At 39.9% G+C, this 21,262-nt stretch overlaps 1 protein-coding gene across 6 annotated transcripts in view; it reads left to right on the plus strand.

Moving 5' to 3' along the window:
• The window catches only part of LOC123875119 (papilin), a 173,085-nt gene extending 151,823 nt beyond the window's left edge, over nucleotides 1-21,262 (plus strand). For 3 of the 6 annotated variants that reach the window (XM_045920773.1, XM_045920775.1, XM_045920774.1), the window contains 22 exons: nucleotides 414-498; nucleotides 989-1,158; nucleotides 1,776-1,946; nucleotides 6,164-6,287; nucleotides 6,564-6,651; nucleotides 7,186-7,384; nucleotides 7,582-7,755; nucleotides 8,232-8,355; nucleotides 8,479-8,629; nucleotides 9,049-9,241; nucleotides 9,577-9,750; nucleotides 10,168-10,353; nucleotides 11,407-11,623; nucleotides 11,943-12,064; nucleotides 12,570-12,764; nucleotides 13,098-13,234; nucleotides 13,807-13,954; nucleotides 16,757-17,182; nucleotides 18,325-18,489; nucleotides 19,325-19,435; nucleotides 19,944-20,040; nucleotides 20,639-21,262. In XM_045920773.1, the coding sequence (XP_045776729.1) occupies nucleotides 414-498; nucleotides 989-1,158; nucleotides 1,776-1,946; nucleotides 6,164-6,287; nucleotides 6,564-6,651; nucleotides 7,186-7,384; nucleotides 7,582-7,755; nucleotides 8,232-8,355; nucleotides 8,479-8,629; nucleotides 9,049-9,241; nucleotides 9,577-9,750; nucleotides 10,168-10,353; nucleotides 11,407-11,623; nucleotides 11,943-12,064; nucleotides 12,570-12,764; nucleotides 13,098-13,234; nucleotides 13,807-13,954; nucleotides 16,757-17,182; nucleotides 18,325-18,489; nucleotides 19,325-19,435; nucleotides 19,944-20,040; nucleotides 20,639-20,729 (3,548 nt within the window). In that variant the 3' untranslated portion in view covers nucleotides 20,730-21,262. The remainder of the gene's footprint in view (nucleotides 1-413; nucleotides 499-988; nucleotides 1,159-1,775; nucleotides 1,947-6,163; nucleotides 6,288-6,563; nucleotides 6,652-7,185; nucleotides 7,385-7,581; nucleotides 7,756-8,231; nucleotides 8,356-8,478; nucleotides 8,630-9,048; nucleotides 9,242-9,576; nucleotides 9,751-10,167; nucleotides 10,354-11,406; nucleotides 11,624-11,942; nucleotides 12,065-12,569; nucleotides 12,765-13,097; nucleotides 13,235-13,806; nucleotides 13,955-16,756; nucleotides 17,183-18,324; nucleotides 18,490-19,324; nucleotides 19,436-19,943; nucleotides 20,041-20,638) is intronic. The other 3 variants (XM_045920777.1, XM_045920778.1, XM_045920776.1) reach the window with 2 other exon arrangements.

Genomic DNA, 21,262 nt, shown 5'->3' on the forward strand with positions numbered 1-21,262 from the left:
CCCAGTGAAACTCATCTAACCACAATAGCCCTTTAGAGTAAGACCTTAAGGTACGAGTACGATATTTTATTTATATTCGTCAGTTTCACCTCTCCACATAGACAGTTCACACTGTAAGTATGCACATATTATTATTTCAGAGGGTTTGGTTGCTAACAAAATACTAAGTTTTTGATTGTATTTTTATCACTTGCAAAAAATGCACAATGGTACTTTATGTAGCCAACTAATATTATTTTCAATTTTCTCTGTAGTTAGAGTGTTTATGCAAATTGTAGTTCACCTTTTCCTAATAATTTGTACTTAGATTATTTGGCATTGGCATGACTTTGCATGAGCGAAATGTGACTATCGATGTTTGAAATACCTATCTTTTTGTTGCAATAGTAATAAAATCTAATCACATTTTACAGTACAAGAGATCTGCACGCTACCGGCCGTAACTGGCGAATGTGCTGAGTACACGCAACGATGGTACTACGACACCAAGCATAAGAGGTAAGGAAAGATAACAGAATCCATACTAATATTATAAACGCGAATGTGTGTCTGTTTGTCTTCTGTTCGTTAGCTTTTCCCGGTCCATCGATTTTTTCAGGTAATTTTTTGGGTGTTTGATACAGACATAGGTAGCTTGCTAGATGCGGGCAGCGCCAGTCCTGAGCAAATTTAGCTTGGCTTGAGAGCTGTTAGTCAACTGTTGACCACTGCTGATCTGCTGATAATCGAGAAAAAAATTCTCTCACATAAGTTTAGTTTATTTTATTTAACTTTTAAATATAATATCGTAATGTATATCGTAATATTGTATAATCTTCTTCGAACATGAGTCTTGTTGCGTGAAATAAGCTTCTATATTTAGGTATTTCCAGAACAGCACTGGGCAACATTATTTTAGCAACTCGCTCATAAACACACTTTTATTTATTGGATTTATTTATTATTTATTTATTCATAATTTTTATTTATTGGAATTTTTATTTACTAGATGCCGTCAGTTCTACTACGGCGGATGCGGCGGCAATGAAAACAACTTCATGTCAGAGTTTGAATGCGAGAACCGTTGTATGGAGCAGCCGACCGTTACGACTCTAGCGCCTCAGACGCAGCCGGCCGCCACGCCCGCGCCACGGCCTCGACCCGATGCCGAGAGATCAGGTGACCCCCTTGCACAGAACATACAAATACAAATACAAATAATTTATTTCCAAAAAGATTAATAACTAAGTACAATTAAATTTACATCTTATTAAATACCTACAATCCTAAGTACCTACCTACAACAAAGTGAACTGTAAGATAACTTAGTTTTTAATACAATTTTGAGTGTTGCAAGATCAAGGACTGGCTATCCTAGCTAGATTTTTTATATCTGTGTTAAGGATAGCCAGCATGTGTTTGTTGTGTTTAATTAGGGGTCTGTACCCAAGGGTGCCATCTGCATCTATTACTAAGCCTCCGCTGTCCATCAGTCTCTCATTCCGTCCGTCTGTCCATCTGTCTGTCCGTCAGCGGGTTGTATCTCATGAACCGTAATAGGTACAGACGGGTGTACTGCGAAGTGATGAACGATTTTTGGATTAACGAGTATTTTAGCTACTAAAAGTACTCTCCACTCGGCTAATACTACTAACATAGTTCGAACTAGGCTTAAGAGAAAAAAGAAAACACGCAAGAAGTAATCGATTTATCCCAATCTGAATCTGCCGAGTCTTATTCTTAGTAGAAAGGTTAGGAATGATATTAGTAATTATCGTTTTTATTTGTGTTTGTAGACTTCTGTTTCGAGCAAGTAGACAGTGGGCCATGCACGCAGCTAGAGCAGCGCTGGGCCTACGACTCGGCGCGAGGCGCGTGCATGCAGTTCCAGTACGGAGGCTGCGGCGGCACTCGCAACAACTTCCCCTCGCTGGAGTACTGCCAGTATTACTGCTCACCAGCACAAGGTAATCTCATTTTTTCTAAGTTCGACAAAGGTTTGTTGTGAATTTCTTCTGAGATCAAGGAACGTTTGGCCCCTCGTAACTTTAGTTTAAGTTTAATATACCTAGGTTACCAATGGAGGTTACGTAGAAGAAGTAAAGTGACGAATGGCGATAGCAAAAACGATGGACTGGCCGAAAAAAAATATGGATTGCTTGTGAGACGCATACCTCGGTGATTCTCAGATTTGGCGCAAATCACATATCAGGTCAAATAAAAAAATAATGAATCAAGTTACAGATGAGAATTGCATTACAAAAGAACTCTTGTATATTCAGCTACGGGTGCCCCAAAATTCAAAATTGTAACTACAAAGGTTACTTCAGAAATAATATTTTTGATATTAAAAACTCACCTCCTTCTGCGGGTAAAACAGGAGTCTCAGGAAAAATCGCTATGATTTTCAAAGAAGACGGTTTTAAACGAGCTCGAGTTTTTCACATATTATTATATACATCCTGAGAAGCAATTAAAATGCATTTTTACACGTATGAATCATTTAATTACGTCATAAAAAAATAACAAATGTTTGGCACAGAAAAAAAGTCATTACCTGCAACTGAGATGGCACCTCCAAAATATCCTTCTAGTATTCATGTTGCCCCCCCGTTCTCCCCTGCCTCGTACTAAGCCCTAATCAGTCTATCTAGGCATGTTGCAGAAAGTGGCCGTGCACTTGTAGAAAAAAAAATATTTACGCTTTTGGTGCCAAAACTGGTGTTTGGCACGACTTTTCACTCTTTGCCTTCAACATCATTTTAGGACAAATAATTAGTTTTTCTTAATAATTTTATTTTCTTTCATGTACTAATAACAACATAAGTATGTAGTTTGATGTTCATATATATTGCATTTTAAAATACGACGTTAGAAAATTAAAACTGCCAAAACCTCCCTACCGTTACTATCATTACCGTAATTTACCTTCCGTTTTAAAATTTAAGGTAATGATGTTGAATTGAAGGAGGTGATGATTTTTTCAGGAAATATTGTTATACCAAAATTGTGTAATTTTCTTCATATCCTTTGACATTAAATCACGTGACAAAATATTAATCTTCAGTAATTCTTTAACTAATCAGTTGAATTAGTAGCCCATATTGTTCCAAGCAATTTAGAAATAACTATTCAAAATTATTGCACCTCGTGGTATTTCAATATTAAAAATAACCATCATATATCGATTTAAGAAACTACCATAGTGAAAAGAAATAGTCAAAAACGCGCGAAAAAAATTTAGCACAGGCTAAAAACACAAAAAACGAAGAACTAAAGAAAGATCTAGAAAAATATGCGAAACGTAAAGAAGAATGATGGAGTCCTATCATTCCTTCTTGGATATTAGGGCTGCAGCAGTTATTTTCTATGTCTCCCTACCTTTGGTTGCTGCTTTGACATGGTTCCACGAGAATTCCACTCTTTTAAGGTCTGCTTCAAGCCCATTGAAGCAGACCTCTGGACCAACCAACTCCTAGGAGTTGGTTGGTCGACCAGGTCTTATTTGACCACCAGGTTGTCAGGCAGACAGGTTGTCAGGCAGGACTGAAACACTTATTGTGGAAAACCTGAATTCTGTGGATTAGCGATATAGTTATTTCCACGTTTCACACCTGTATAAGAAGACTGAATTTACAAACGATTCAAACAGAGAGAGCTTTAGCTTTTATAATCCAGTTATCCTCCTCTATAGGAGGCCCATTGAAGCAGACCTCTAGACCAACCAACTCCTAGGAGTTGGTTGGTCGACCAGGTCTTATTTGACCGCCAGGCTGTCAGGCAGACAGGTTTCAATAAACGCCGCTTGAGCAGCGTTTTCTTCCTCTCTTCGCAAAATATGCCCGGCCAATCGCAATCGCATTCAAAGCTATTTCTTTGAGTTGCTGGCATTTGTACCACAAGTCCTCATTTCTGATCGTGTTAGCCTAGAAAATGCGGGGAATAACACTGAAACACTTATTGTGGAAAACCTGAATTCTGTGGATTAGCGATATAGTTATTTACACGTTTCACACCTGTATAAGAAGACTGAATTTACAAACGATTCAAACAGAGAGAGCTTTAGCTTTTATAATCCAGTTATCGACATCAGCCTCGGCACCGCCGCTAGGAGAAATGATGCTACTGAGGTTACAGAACTCCTCCACTCGGTTAATTGGTTTGTATTCTAAATAAAACGGTTCTGAAGCAGTAGAACTTATCCTCATCTCCACTGTTTTCTTTGTGGTAATCGGCAGACTACCCTGGACCCTTTCAAGTAAAGATTTTTATATAAACCTGTGAGGATGTTACTGCTATTGTCACAATTAAAATATCATAAGCCTACGTTGTCGTATTAGTTTGCAAATTGCGGAAAAACCAAATTAAATTTGAATTTCACGGGCAGACCCGTCTCATGCCCCTTAATGTATTCAAGTCGATCTGATATGAGAACCAGGTCATCCACATAGTCAAGGTCTTCAAGTTGCCTTCTGCTCTATGATATCCCTCTCGGACTATTGGTGACACGACGCATAACTTCGTCGATAAGCAAGATAAATAACAGTGGTGAGGAAGACATCCTTGCTTAACTCTACGGATTATTTTTGACTCCAAGACAACAAAGAGTACAGCGAAAAAAGTTACTTGAAAATTTAAAAAAACATATAGAAAAAATAAAAAGAAGTAAGCCGATTGAGAAATACTGTTTAAGATAACAAGGGATTTAGAAGAAAATCATCCACAGGAAAAAGAATGTGCTCCTTGTGAACTTACTACTCCTATAGTAATAAAAGATGTTATGTATTCGTCAAAACCTCAACAATTGACGTCAAGGGCTAGCTTTGTATAATATAAATTGTCGATGGTGTATGTCAATAATTATATTAGGCCTTTGTTTCGACGGTTTGACGTGTCTTCGAATAAAATGGCGTATCGAAATGACCATGGTTATTTACTTCTTGTATAATTCAGTGGCGACGAGGATGGGATTATATAAACAACCCTTTCGTGCAAACGAGTTCAACATCCTGCAAACGACGAATAAGTACCACTTGTTGCACACGGTCAAAGACTTTCTCATAATCAATGAAGGAAATTCATACATCAGTTTGCATGTCTCTATATTTTTGGACTAGTACGTTTATAGCAAATAATGCTTCTCATGTTCCAACACCAAATCTAAATCCAAACTGACTCTCATTGAAGTAGTTGTCACATTTATTTCTAATCCCTTAAGAGCTGATAAGTAGAAACATCTTTGAAACATGACTCATGAGGCTGATAGTGCGGTATTCATTGCATTTCTTAACATTCCCAAGATGTTGTAATGATTCCTTGACATGTGTCTGCGAACATATTGTTTTGTATAACTATATAGTTTTACAAATTCTTTTTGACTTCAGTGTCCAAAATTGGTTTAACTTTATCATCAACTAAACTGTTTATATACGACACTCTTTGCAGGTCTGCCATATCTATGCAAATTAAAATAATCATGTTTTCGCTCATACTGTTCTATCACCAAACATTTGTTTTCGTGATAATATGCTCTCGCAGCACGATTATTTTATACATTTTAAGTAAAATTTATAGGTGATGATATGTCTGGAATAATATTTTTGTTAAAGTTTGCAATATTTCCGTTTTTAATTCTGTTTACTTGATTAATGAGATGAAGAAATACGTTCTTTTTTAAATGATATATTGCTTCATTACCATCGCATAAATATCAACGCCTTCTCTACCAAAATCATTACCAGCACACTAGAACTCATTACCTTCAGTAACTGAAAACTTCAAATGCATATATCTCTGAAATTCATGGGTGCAATTTGATATAACTCGGTCATTCTTTTTGATTTCACCTATATTTTAGTTTAGTTCAGCAATTTTCACAATTTAAAAAATTCTCTTATTTTCTTCGATTTGCGCCAAATCAGAGAAGTACCCACCTGCTAAATCTGATGACCACGATCACTTTATCGAGAGTATCGCAATGAAGAAAAAGAAGGCATCTTATTACATTGCTTCCATTTACCTACTTGTAAAATTTATCTCTTGAGACTCAAAAGGTGTACAAACCTTTATAAGTAATAGAGAAAGCGTTTCAAAAGCCTAACGCTGCGCTTCAAAACGGGATTCTCGAATTTTTTTTTGTCCCTAAACTTAAATAGGTTTTTTGATATAATGTCATTGTTCGTAGATATTTGCCAGTTGCCGATGTTGTCGGGACCGTGCGATGCGTCTCTGATGCGCTGGTTCTACGACTCAAGCACTGACTCCTGCAGTCAGTTCACGTACGGTGGATGCGACGGAAATGAAAACCGGTAACTATTTCCTACCTCTACGAATTCATCCGCATGGAATTTGTTTTCCCGCGGGATTAAAATATTTTCCAGGATAAGAGTTGCCTAACTCCGAGTCAGGGATGCAAGTTCTGTGCCAACTATTTTCAAGGCTAGATGACTAACTGCATATTATACGTCGTCGATGTCGTCAACCGAAAGAGATCCGCTCTGGATAAAATATATATTTTTTATAAATACCCACCCTGCGGTTATGTAAAAAGTACATAACGTTTTAATCTTTTTTTACAATTGTAGCTTTAATTCGTTGGAAGAATGCGAACGACAGTGTAGATCTGGGGCTTCTGCGACAACCACTACTACTACTAGCACAACTATAGCTCCGGTAAGTACAAAATTGCACTCACTTTACCTGTTTGCATAACAAATTTTTCGCCAAATTCATACCTCTAAAGACCGTTCCAGTTCACCCAGTTACCTATGTGGGCTCACCCAAACCATCAAAATTGTTTATTAAAGGAGGTGACTCCATCCTCAACACGAAGCCCAAAGAAATACTTCATACAATCGATCGACAGAAATATCTAGACAGAGCAATCCTGGAGGTCTCAGGGGTGGGGCAGGGGAAGGATTATTATACCGACCAGCGGAATTTGACAGAACAAATTTTGACGACCTACCACAAATTATTAAATGCTCATTCAGAAACTTTCAAAATGTCGATTGTGCCCATCAGCTTTTTGTGATAAGACCATCCTTTGGTAAATGGATCAGTCGTTCGAGTATATCAATGAAAGCCATCCAACCAAAACGTCAAATGTGTTGTTTCACTATGTTTACACTCTCATTTATGTTGTATCTTTTTACGCTGTGGTCTGTGGCCTCATGATTTTTATGGTTAATATAATTGTTAATATAGGAGTACATACCACCCGAGTGCCAAGTGTCACCAACTCTGGAAGAATGCAGGGCAGCTGGTGAGGTGTGGTATCTGGACCTGCAGCAGCGCGCCTGCGTGGTACACATCAACGCGTACTCCGGCTTCCTCTGCAGGAACACCGGGGTGTATCCTTCGCAGGAGGCGTGCGAACGCTCCTGCGGCGCTTTCCGTGATTTAGGTCAGTATTCATGCTTGGAGTATTTCATAACACGAAACTAGATTCTAAAGTATGATCGATTGGACTTGTTCATTATCTCCACCGTTAATCTCCGTGACAACCCTGGATGCTTCTGCTCAGACACCGAGCAAACAGTTGAGCATGTGTCGTACAAAAATTAAATAATAAAATCATATCAAATATTGTTAATCTACCAGATGTATGTCGCTACCAAGTGGACCCTGGCCCATGCGAGGAATCGATCCCCAAGGTGTACTTCGACTATGCAACAGGCCGCTGCGCTCAGTTTGCGTACGGCGGCTGCCACGGCGGACCTAACCGCTTCTCATCCATCGAGGAGTGCGAGCAAGTCTGCCGACCTCCTATCATTGGTAAATCTACTTTTTATTCCTGACTCTAAGATCGATTAGGGCTTGACTATGCGCTGATTGTGAGGAAACCTATACGTCTAAGAGTTCTCCATCGTGTTCTCAAAGGTGTGTGATGACCAATCAGCACTTGGCCAGGGTAGTAGATTATAGCCAACCCCTTCTCATTTCTCTCTGAAAAGAGCCCCATGCTCAGCAGTAAGCCAGTGATGAGTTGATTATGATGATGCAACTGATCTAACAATCTGTAAGAAGTATAACAGTATTTTTCTTCCTTGTGCATTCTTTCCATGCCAAAAACTTTGGTCTTTGTGTTACTTAGATTGGTAAGGTAGAAATATTATCATCTAGTTACGGGAAGAAGACCGTGGCTCGGTAATTTACAAACTGCGAGCTCGTAACCCACTGGTTCTGCAATATAATTATTCTTAGTACAGAAAACTCTTGAGTAATTTAAAAGTTGTGTTTTATTTGATTAGATCCCTGCAACCGGCCCTCAGAACAGGGCGACTGCCAGGCCTACGTGTACATGTGGTACTACGACGCGGCGCGCGACGAGTGTGGCCAGTTTGTCTACGGCGGCTGCAAGGGCAATGATAACAGGTAGTTATAAGTACCTAGCTGGAGCAACAAAAATCCGCTTTGTCACTACTTTGTCACTACACGGTGTAGTATTCGGCTACAATTTTTTATTGTGTTTGTACTAAAATTGGACGTACTCACAAGGTTCGAAACGCAGCAAGAATGCGAAAACCGATGCAAGAAGGGCTCGACAACTGTTGGCATCAGTTTCGGAAGCAGCACAACGACGCCTTCCTCTACCATCAGAATAACGAATCCATCGACTACGATCGCTCCATTTGGTCCTAACGGACTGGTGAGTACTTACACAGATAACACAACACTTGAAAAAAGCAACCGCAAGAGCAACTGCCGAGTTTCTTGCTGGTTCTTCTCGGTAGGAACGGTATTCCGAACCAGTGGTAAATTATTTTGACGATTCAAAAGCACTTTAATTGAATAAAATTCGGGTTCAATCTGACCTGTGGGGAAAGTGAGATTTTTTTTAAACTTTAGGATTCTTTATGCTCCTTGAAATCAGGCAATGATTCCAGACCAAATCCCTCTTAATACAAAACGCTCGCTCTCAAAATAACATCTGCTGGAGATGACGTTTCTTTTCCAATATAATATGTATTGACATTTCTCGCCAATTCTAGTGATGATTTTATACTCAAGAAGCTACTCGTGGTAGAAAATCTGTTGGGTTTTCATTTCGATAAGTTCATTTTACAGGATAATCGCTTCAATACACCAGAGTGTACAACTCCCTCATCAGTGGAGCCTTGCGGTGCCAACGTTACGGTGTATTACTATGACACGAATACACAAGCTTGTTTAGTCGGGGACTTTGGTGGTTGCCGATATCCAAACAGCTACCGAACTGAAGAGGAATGTGAGAGGAGGTGTGGAGCCTTCCAAGGACTAGGTAAGAATTAAAATAATAGGTATGATACCCGCGACTTCATATGCGTGAAAATAGGTTTTTAAAAATCCGCTGAGAAAGTTTTTGATTTTCCGGGATAAAAAGTAGCTTATCACACTTTTCAGGTCTTTAATTATACGACAATACACATACAAAAAAAATCACGTCGTTCCGTTGCTCCGTTGTGACGTGATTGAAGGACAAAATAACTTTCGCACTTCACAGCAACAAACTTTCGCGTTTATAGTATGGGTTGTGGAAAAAATTTGCATCTCAATTCAGTCCGAATCAGGTTTCTTCCTAGCAGAGCAAAAAGCAACCAACTTGTTTGGCTTCAGACGTATGCCGTGCCACTCTTGACCCTGGACCGTGTCTGGCTGCAATCACCAAATATTACTGGGACGCAGTATCGGGTCAATGCTTACGTTTCGCATATGGAGGATGTCACGGTGGACCCAACCGTTTCTCAAGCGCGGAGGAATGCGAAGAAGTTTGCAGAGCAACCGGACCAGGTACGCGGAACCTCTTACAAACACTTCTAAATATTCTAATCCAATCTATTCAATATTCTTACCAACTTACTGAAGCACGATACTTAATTTTCCTTGGGGATTGACTCCAGCTTCACATAATTCAACTGAAGTAGATTAGTATTCATAAATCCATTTTAACTTGAAAGCACAAGCTAAAGGAAAATGATAGACAGGAACGGGTCTTATAAAAAAATAAGATAGATTTCTATTTACCTAGAAAAACACAATACACCGCAACGTATTGTGTGGAAGAGGAGGACCAATTTGTTCTTACGCTTCTTGTCTAGCTTTTTCATGCCAACCTGTGCTAGAAAGTAACAAACATCTGCCAATGTATATGGCATAACGCTTCGGGGCTGGGTACCGGGTACTAACGGAGTGAGGTGGTGGGGGCAGAGCCGGCGTGCCTGCAGCCGGTGTCGACGGGCGAGCCGGGCTGCCAACTGTCGTCCCGGCGCTGGTACTACCACGACGTCTACGGGGAGTGCATCGCCTTCGTCTACTCCGGCTGCGGAGGCAGCGAGAACAACTTCCCCTCCTACGAGTCGTGTGCTGTCGCTTGCAAGAGAGCGAGCCCCGCCGGTACTATACCATCGTCGCTTAGCGCAAGCCTGCTCTACCACGCTCTAGACCAAGATCAATATAATGCACCCTTGAGACACGCCGTCCGACTCCAAACCTAGCTTTTTATGTTTCTGATCATATGTATCATACTAAAGCTGTCTTTCTGCCAGCCGAACTTTGATAAGAAAGCACTTGCTTTCTTATCAAAGAAGAGCTTGCACCCTGGAAACGGACGTATTATGACCATTTTTTATTACAGAAAAAGCAATAGGATTTCATGTACCAAGAGGTTTCAAATAATTATTCGGATAAACTGATGAGCAAAAGGATGAAGAAAATACACTTCACACGCGTTACGTGGAGTCGGGCCAAGCAGAGTGTGTTAAGTACATTTCATTTCTTAGAGCGGGTAGAGTTGGTGTAAGGAACTATCGTCGTGTTCGGCTTCCGCTGTCACATAATCACCGCTTGCACGCTTCCCTTCTTTCTGGCTCTAGCGCTGTATTCACTTCTAAATGTTGATCACCACCATGTTATTTTGTTCATTTACCTGTAGCGTTGGAAAGTACGAACTGTCGTCGTTTCGTAAAACCATAGATGATGTAAGTACCTATGTATTGGAATACTGGATCCTGATACTCTTTGATGTTAAAATCGTAACTGCTTAAGAATATGTGCGCGAGAAATGCATCCTGTGTCGTATAACTCTTTTTACAATAACTGTGAAAAAGAACTTTGATTTGCCGTTGAACTTTATTTTATTAATGCCATTGTGTTCATCATGACGCATAGATATATTCATGACGTGACATCTTTTGGGCAGATGTAATTCGAACATTCAGCATTCAGTCAGTTAGTAGTAGACTTTCCTTTTTAAATTATTTAGATTATTAAATTTACGTTAAAGAAAATTTTAAAAAAAAACAGCTGAGTCATTTTCTACAGTCGTGACGATAAACGTTTATATATCCGAGTATGTCGAAGAGGATCAGGAGCCGGGGTTTTCAGGCGGATTGTCGTCGTCATTACAATATTTGAAGCCAAAGTGGCTGACAATGGGCCCGTCCACAGAGCCGAGCGAGAACGAGGTGTCGTGCGACGGCTACGTGGCGGAGTGCGCGGCGCTGCGCTGCGAGTACGCGGTGCAGCGCACGCGCACGGCGGGCGGCTGCGAGCGCTGCGTGTGCGTGCCCGTCGACGTGGACTGCGCGCCGCTGCGCCAGGAGTGCGACACGCTCAAGTGCAACTACGGGGTTGAGAGGACCACTGGCGACGATGGCTGCGAGAGGTACTATATGTTATACATACAAGTTTATTAGAACTCTATTTTAAAATGAATAGATGAATTGCGACTTGCGAAGCTAGAGTGGCAATAGGAGAGGCAAATAGTTCGAAGAACCGAAAAAGTAGGTGCTCAAGGTGCAGGAATGATGACATCGCACCAAAAAGCGCAGGATTGACGTTCCCTATAGTATAAATGTAGTGGTCTTTGTTTCCTGCATGCCTCGGAGAGCACGTTAAGCCGTTGGTCGTTGTTGAATTGTGTTGCGAGCATGTTGGTCTGGGGAGTCTTAGGCATAAATAAATTTATTTTGCCCTTGTATTAGATGCCGTTGCATCGAGCACCCGTGTCTCAAGACTCGCTGCACGGCTGAGGAGCGTTGTGTGACCACCGCCTACAGGGATGCCCTCACGCTAGACGTGCGGTATTCCGCCGAGTGCAGGATTGGTAAAATATTACTTACTATTTTAATACTAAAATTAATTGAAGGGAAGGCATAATAGCTCGAAAAAATCGAGAGATCCTGGGGTATCATGGTGCGTGAATGGCGATGCCACATATCAAGTCGCACCATTGCAAGACTAAGTAGACGGACGATCTGCAGCAAGTTAATGGAAGCCACTGTACTAAGCGGCAAACGATCATGGAGGTCCTTGCAAGAAACCTATGTCCAGCAGCAATCATGTCAGATGGACAACGACGACGAATAGAATGCAAGCGAGATCAATTAGTATACATCCCTTTTTTGACTGAAGAGTGTCTGGTTTAATATTTAATCAAGACACTCGGTCGTGTGTCGAAGCCAAGTTCAATAGTTATTTATTTATGCTTAGGCCAGAAATACAATAAAAATATAGGAAGTAATTTAAAAACAAGGAGCAACCTTATCACTGAAGTGATCGGCTCACGCAACCCATCACTGTAATAATACACCCTCTTTAAATTTATTTAGTGAATAAGACCGGTTCGTGCCCACCGAGGAGTGTATACTCTACAACCGAGGGTCAGTGCCGCGCGGACTGCAACGACGATGCGGACTGTGTCGGCGTGGGCAAGTGCTGTGAGCGCGGCTGCAGCAGGCTCTGCCTCGAGCCTGTCTCTCTGGTACGCTCCAGCCCTCCGCCTCCGCATACTACATTCTCACCTGGTAAGTACTGCAATGAGTTGACCAATGATTACTGATAATAGGATATGGCACGAAGCCAGAAATAAATCTACAAATATATAAGCAAGATAATAGTTAGCCCGCTTCTATCTAAGACTGCCTCTATCTAAGCATCATCACTTACCATCAGGTGAGATCGCAGAAAAGGGATAACTTGTGTCAAATTTTAAAAAAATGCCGTTGTTTACCAATCCGTGTGGCGTCGTGACAGCCTAAACAAAATTAAGTCAAGCATTTTCGCGGGGATGAAACATTTGCATGAACAATGCATTTTTTTTACACTTATCGATCGAGAAGTTTTTCGTATTGCAATAGACCTGCCTCATGCGCCGCGACCAAGTGAACAGAGGGAGCCAGAGGTGCGCGCACAAGAGGGCGGCAAGGCCACGCTGCGTTGCTTCTTGCACGGCAACCCGCCGCCGAAGATCACATGGCGATATGGCGAAATCACGGTAAGTCTATAAGAAATTACGTACCTATACTAAGTATTCTTGCCATGGTCTTGGGATCAAATCCTAAAATTATAATTATATTTAATTTTTAATAATAATTATTATTTACGCGCTCGCTTTTACTTGCGATCCCATTCCATGATGAAATTGATGTTTTGTTTTCGAATCTAGTGAGCAGCTGTTACGCTCGTTTTGCTCATGCTATAATACAATTCCTGGTTGCTGATTTCCTCCAATGGTTGTTTTCATTAGGAGCAACCATTATTTTTGTGAAATTTGAAAAATGCGCCTGTTTTGACACGTCCGCCACCCCCTGCATATCCACATTCAAACATCAAGGAAACCGGGGGCCACTTCCAGTAATGCCGGCTCCGCCTGGGCCCCCGATAAACTTAATTCGCTGATAGGCTGTATTACTTTTGGTTGATTTTTGGGAATAAAAAATAGTCTGTCTACCACGGGGGTGTAAGCAACTCTTTTCGTCAAAATCAGTTTTAAACGGATGGGCTGTGAATGTAGCAGACAGACAGACACACTTTCGCATTTATAATATTAGTATGGATTTCAATCAGATCGAAGGCGACGTCGGTCGCTACAGGCTGTTATCAGACGGAGCGCTCGAGATCGTGTCCCTGTACCGCAACGACACTGGCGTCTACATCTGCGTCGCGGATAACGGACTGGGAGTCGCCACGCAGGAGATACGACTCGAGGTGCTAGGTAAGTGAGCTGTGAAGCCTAACTTGACATCACAGGCTAAAAGGGCAAACTGCATTTCTGTGTTGGTGTATCGTGAGTCGTGAAGGAGATGCGACAGAAGACGACATGGTAGGAGACGTGCCTTAAGCTATACCAAGCTTTGGAGAGCTGTCTAGCTCAAGGCATGCTCCTCCGGGTTGTTCCTCTCGCTACGGGTCGTTGTAGGTTGGGACACCTCATAACACAAATGTAGCTTTAAGGAATGAAATGGAAGTAGTTACTTGCGAACATTGTGTTCAGAAAATTAGGGTCAAATAGAGTATTGTAGACTGACGCCAAGTAGCAAAGTTACGACCACAACCGAAATAGTAGGTACTTAGTAGGTACCTCGCTTTTCGACTTTTTCTCGGTCTATCCCTCAGCTTGACATATTGGCGGCCTGTTTAATATATTTTTCTTTTAATCTTTACTTAATATTAAACTTGGCAGTGTTTTGTGTAATAAGTTGTAGAGGTTAACCAATTCTTAGTGGAATTGAATTTTTTAATAAGCATATCACAAGATCACAAGTCACAACACAGTACAGTGCCATAAGTTTAATGAATTTTATGAATGAAAGTAGAATAATATAATAGAGAACAGTAGTTTGATTTTTCTATCTTTCTTCCTTAACAAATGCTTCCACTATCTTTTGTATGTCTATACTTGGTTTGATTTAATTTTAATGCTGCATATCGGAACTAACCACTGAGAGTCGCAACTGGCTTATCAATGAAAGCTCAGGTGGATTCACAATTTTGGGGCCCACGTTCTGTCCAAAATTAAAATAGGCAGGTAGGTAAACTACTTAAATAAATCAATTTAGTTGGATTAGGTTTTGACTGTAATGTGACGAAAAAAACGCAATCATTACGCATAATAGTGTATTTTATTGAGAGAATAATTATTATTATCTGTGGACTTGGACCTAATATTTTATTTTATCGTTTTCACCCTTAGATAAGCCTTAGATATGATTCCGAGATTTTATGACTTCCGACCGACTAAACTATCGTCCGATTAGAAGTTCGTTAAATGAGGGAGCTGGCGAACCAAACCATTTTTGATCAAAATACTTTTTGCTTTTTAATCCGGACGTTTTTGGCCTACTGAATGGATACAAATCATTTCCAAGCGAAATGGCCTAAAAAGTTCGTGATTTCAATTAAAACGATACAATTATACCTACCTACTGTTAAAGTTTCAACAGCTTTCAGATTTTTGCTCCTCTTGTACAATTTTATTTCGTGCAATAAGGTAGGTACAGGCCTACACAGTTTCGTTCGCTAACTCCTCATATAGGTACCTAAACAATCTATGAATGCTATAGTGCAATGCAGTCACGGACATCAGATAAATAGTTGATGTACCTACCTACATAGTTTGTAGGTTCGGGTAATTCAATCTCTGACCGAATTTTAGATAAGTAATGTTATGTACAAAATTAGACCAGTTATAGATTCCACGAATGGTACCAACCTTTAGTGACACAATTTGAATGTGATTAATAAGCAATCTGCAACGGAAATATTTTACAATATTTTCCATGTACAGAAAAATATTCATTATACTTACCACATAAACCTAAGAGTCTCAATACCTCAACGGTTGAGAAGCGGACTGAATTCCGAAAGGTCGGTGGTTCAACCCGTTGCACTATAGTCATACCTGATTTGATTTGAGCACAAGCTTTACGCTTAATTGGAGGGGAAAGGGGAGTATTAGTCATGAATAACATGATTAATATTGTTTTTAATAAAAAATTAAAAAAAAAAAAATTAGGCACTTATTTATTTAACCTAGGTATATTACCACAACAGTGAACTAAGTACCTAATTAGTTGATGTATCTCAGGTTACTAAATAAAAAAATAAAAAAAAGTAATACTTGTATTTACTTAACAAATAAATAAATATTTTTCTCAGGTTATTTGTGCACAAAAAGATGTGTAGATCACACGTAAGGCAAGGCTGCCTTTCGTGTTTCTTATCGTTTTTACAGTCACCAATTTTTGGTCCACTAAAGTCTTATCTTGTAACATTTTTGCCATCGGATGTCCGTTATAACATTTTGCAGTCTTTTATCTAAACATAAAACTATATTAGTAGGTACTATAGTGTACGCCCATGCTCATACTCAGTGAGGTTCGGCATTCGAATAGCGCGGCGCGTCCACAATGTTTCGACTCTCAGTGACTCTATGTTTCGTGTTGGTGTGCACAGCACTTGAACGAGGTTTTTTTTTGACTAATAACTATGGTTCTTATTATTAACTACTGATGTTATTTTTGGATTCCCTAATATTATGGATAGTATTTAAAAGTTATTAAACTTTTCAAATCTTACTGCACTTTAGATTCTTTTTGGATACCTACCTAGTTAATTTGATTTTCCATATAAATTACGGAATCCAAATTTAACTTCACACCATGGAATTTTTGCTTAGTAGAAATTAATCTAGTTTGTGGAATGTTCAGCTCTTCTTTTCTCTACTAGTGTACAAAATTGACTTTGGAAGTTTAACTAACTAGGTAGGTAAGGTACCTACCTCCCTGTCAAGAATACGTTTTGGTCATCTGGTTCAATTCATCAATAAACTTTCCATGTCTGGGTTTCATGACCATTATTTTCATATGGGTATAAAATTGTTAAAATCATAAATCACTAACGGCTAATGCTTCCATGGTCAATTCTTTACACCTTTCTGACCTTTTAACTTGTCACAAATCATGGGGAACATCCACAAACTGCAAGTAGACATAGTTGCTAACGGATGGGTGGTTAGATCCTGTGGAAGGGCCGGCTGGCATCTCGGGCACCCCTAACGCCGTGGTGGTAGGCGAGCTGGGCCGCTCGCTCAGCATTCGCTGCCTCGCGTACGGCTACCCGCAACCCGCCATTTACTGGTACCGCGGCCAAAACGGGCCCATGGTGCCCTACAGCAGCTCCCTCTACGAAGCCAGAGGGAACGTACTTCAAATACGAAAATTGATGCCCGAAACTCTCGGAGAATATATCTGCCAAGCCTATAACGGATACGGCAAACCGGCGGATTGGGCGTTTGTGGTGCAAGCGTACAGACCCCAAGGATCCGAGGAGTACCCCTACATGGTGTCCCGACAGACAGAACGATCGGTGACTCCTTACGAGTACGAGCGACCAACTGAAGCGACCACGGCGCGGACGACGGAAGTAGAGATACCCTATTCCGGTAAGATCGGGTCTTTGACAAATGCATAACTTTATCATTTATTTGGTGCATGTTCATATTTTCTGCATGTTGCATGTGGTTTGATGGATTCTAATTTCAATTTTATTTTATTAAAAAAATATATTTCTATTATCGCCTGAAGCGGCGATAGCCACTGGTGTGCCCTTGGTTGATCCCGGGCACACATTTATTTATATCTTTTCGGAGTTAGATGAGTTTTTAGCAATTAAATATCCCTTGTTGTATCGGTGACTGAAAACAAACACAAACCTGCATGCCTGAGAGTTCTCCTTAATGTTCTCAAAGGTGTGTAAGGTCTGCCAGTCTTGGCCCGCGTGGTGGAACTATGGACTAAACCGTTCTCATCTTCCTGCTCGTGCACTGTAAAGCGGCGATGATTGCGATTTAAGATTCATGAATTTATGTCTACCTAAACTGTTCCTGGATAATCGTTCCTCTTATCTAGTGATGCTCTTCAACTTTTGACTTCTAAGAAATTCCGCAAAGACTCATTATCAAGTCATGTAATTAAAATTGCCGTTACTTAGATGTTAATTACCCAGTTATCTTGTAATATCATATTTATTTAAATTATTAGCTATAACAGATATGCAAACTGAACACGTTCCTGTTTGGTACATTATTGTAACTGCCTACTCGTTTTTTTTAATATAAGCCTTTATGTAACGGTAACATGTTTCTTTATCTGCGCTAAATTTTACCTTTGCAGATCTCTTCAATACAGTTTATTTCAAAAATGACAGACATAGAAAGACGGACGGACAGACGGACTGCACGCAACTTCATAAGGGAATTTACTACGGAACCCTAAAAAACGAATCAAAAATAGCCCATTAAAAATTTAATTCATTCAATTATGACTGGAAGTGTCTACACGGCCACAAGTTTTTAGTCGAATGGAATAACTTCACTTGTTGCCGAACAATTTTTAAATCAAACAACAGTTTGTAGTTGTTTTACCTAATTATTACCAGAAAACTTTAGATCAAAGTCAAATCATTTATGATTTATACTAATACACTATTGTACACTTTTTGACGGTTAATTGTACGATTTGAAGTATACCTACCTACCCAAAACTCGTAATTCAGTAACTGAAATAAATCTTTGTCTGTAACCAGTGCCAGTTAGGACTCGCATCACGACGGAGCGCACTCGCCTGTCCGCCGGCTCGGAGATCAACCTGCCTTGCGACGTAGACGGCTTCCCCGTGCCCGAGGTCTACTGGACCAAGGACGGCATCCAGATCCAGCGCCAGCCGGCTAACGACAGGATTTATGTGACAGGTATGATCATGGTGTCATATAAACAGTAAAGCCAACACACACATGATAACAATCCCATGTCTGTTGACAGACATGCGTAGTCCCAAACACGTGTAGATAAGGCTGAAATCCTTTGTTTTTTTAGCCGAGTGTGCGTTTGGAACCTTCGTAGCTCTATTTCAAACTAGCTGATGCCCGCAGCTTCGCCCGCGTGGATTGGTCAGATCCCCTGCAGCATCAGGATTGAGGAGTTGGACTCCAAATTTTTTATGAAACAATGTCGCGAAGTTCCTCTATCGATTAAAAAAGAAATGACGCAAATCGGTTCAGAAATCTCGGAGATTTCGGTGTACATAGGTAGAAAAACACAACTCCCTTTTTGAAAGTCGGTTAAAAAAGTAGCCTATGTTACTCCCTGGTCAATTCTCTACTTGTCTGTGAAAACCCCGTCAAAATCGGTCCAGCCGTTCCGAAGATTAGCCTTTTCAAACAGACAGACAGACAGACAGACAGACAGACAAAATTTTAAAAACGTGTGATTCAGTGTTGATATCGTTCAAATAACCATATGAGCTTAATATGAGGTAGTTATTTCGAAATTACAGACAGACACTCCAATTTTATTTATTAGTATATAGATTAGTATAGATTACTATTACCAGTAGGTACCTCACTAAATACAATACTTCCATTGAACTATTGACGTTCAAAAAATGTACCTATTTTTTTTTATTTTTTTTATTTTGACATACATGTCTGAAAGGTGGGTCATGATACGAATGTTCGTAGTTCGTACCATGATATCTACATTGCCCATGTGGACAAGAATAATTTTGTATTGTATATTGATTGACAGAGGCGCGGCTGACGATAACACGCGCGAACACGAACGACAGCGGAGTGTACGGGTGCCACGCGAACAATGGCTACACTTCGGACCAGTCTACAGTGCAGATCAGCGTAGAAGGTAAATTGAGCAATGCCTCTTGGTATGTTTCTGATACTAACACTAACCATAGATGCATTCACAACGTAAACATTGTCGTGTATTGAACGTTGCGTGCGGCGAAAATATTTATCCCGGAAATAAAGCCTCAATAGCTCAACGGTTGAGCAGCGGACTGAATTCCGAAAGGTCGCCGGTTCAAACCTCTAACCGTTGCACTATTGGCGTAACCACTCCTGGCACAAGCTTTACGCTTACTTGGAGGGGAAAGGGGAATATTAGTCTTGTTTAGCATGGCTAGTATTCTTTATTAAAAAAATAAAATTCAAATATTTTATTACTAGCTGATGCCCGCGACTTCGTTCCTATGTTATTATTATTTTTTCTCCATCTACACGGAGCCTCTATAATAAACAGATAGGAAGATTTAATTGTTAGAAATAGTTTTTCGGCAGTTTATTCTATCAAAACATTAGGTATCAGAGTATTTGGTGCCTAGTTACTCAAATATATTTTTATGTACCGCCAGGTTTATACATCCCGGCGAACTGCAAGGACAGTCCGTACTTCGCTAACTGCAACTTGATCGTGAAGAGCAAGTTCTGCCACCATAAGTATTACTCCACGTAAGTAGCTGTTGTTTTTTTATTTTATGCAAGAATAGCTAAGCCTCGGCTTACTCATAGGTAACATTTCTAAAAAAAAAATTCAGTAGAGTCTATGTTAAAGGCATGCATTTTTTTTTTTTTTTTTTTGACAACCAAAACAGATTACAATAATGATTTTAACCTAATTCTTAAATTTCTACATTATGTTCTTATTGCAATCCTATATGGTCGCACAACATGACCATGGTTTTTAAGGCACGCTTAGTTATTACTTAATGCAATTATTATTGCAATGTCGCAAGGTTCTTAAATCTTGACCTAACGGTTTGAGTTAGATTATCGGTACTTAGGTATATCAGTCGGTCAGTTTCACCTGATGAAATATGATTATGTGGCCTAAGATGGGACGCGTTTACCTAGAAGATGCCTATTCACTCTTGTTTTAAAGATACCCGAATCGTTATTGGTAGAAAACACATAGATATTACATGCTTCTCTAACTTGATTAGGGACAGCTTGCTATGTACTTACAATTTTCTTTCTAGAATCTAGATCTAGATCGGTTTCCAATAATGTTTATGATCAAATAAAAAAGTTGTCTTTCTGTCTGTTATAGATTCTGCTGCAAGTCCTGCGTGGAGGCCGGTCAGCTCGACCCCAACGAACTGGAGCTGATGCAGGCCGACATGGCGTGGCGGAGGAAGTAGTTACCACTTCGAATCATTTTGAATTTGACTATTTATTGAATAATAGAACCAGCACAAGTACTAACTTATAACGGCCTATTGCGTATCTCAGTGGTCAAGTAAAAAATTAAAATTAGACAATATTTAAGTAAGAAAATAATAATAGTAAATAAATAAATAAGTAGGTGTCTACTTATTTATTCACCAAATTCACAGACGTAAAATTTTTCACCTATATTATTATGACACCTTCACAGAATGGATTTATAGGTACTTAGTTCAGCATACATTGCGTCATATTAAACACAATATTATATTTCTTATTATAATTACATAGGTAGTTAAATAATTTAGTACACTTCGTAGTACCTATCCAAGATCACTATATCGTGGTGCCTCTGGGTGTATCGTGCTTATAGCGCGAGCGTTATTTTGCTTCGTCTCCAAAGTTACCCAATTTCAAGTCAGGATTTTGTCTGAACTTTGCTTAGTGTACAATTATTGCCACTTACATACGCAATAGGCTTGCAACGGGGAGGGTGGGTAAACTGAAA

The sequence above is a fragment of the Maniola jurtina genome, chromosome 19 (assembly GCF_905333055.1).
Source record: "Maniola jurtina chromosome 19, ilManJurt1.1, whole genome shotgun sequence".
In the NCBI taxonomy this organism is placed as follows: Eukaryota; Metazoa; Arthropoda; class Insecta; order Lepidoptera; family Nymphalidae; genus Maniola; species Maniola jurtina.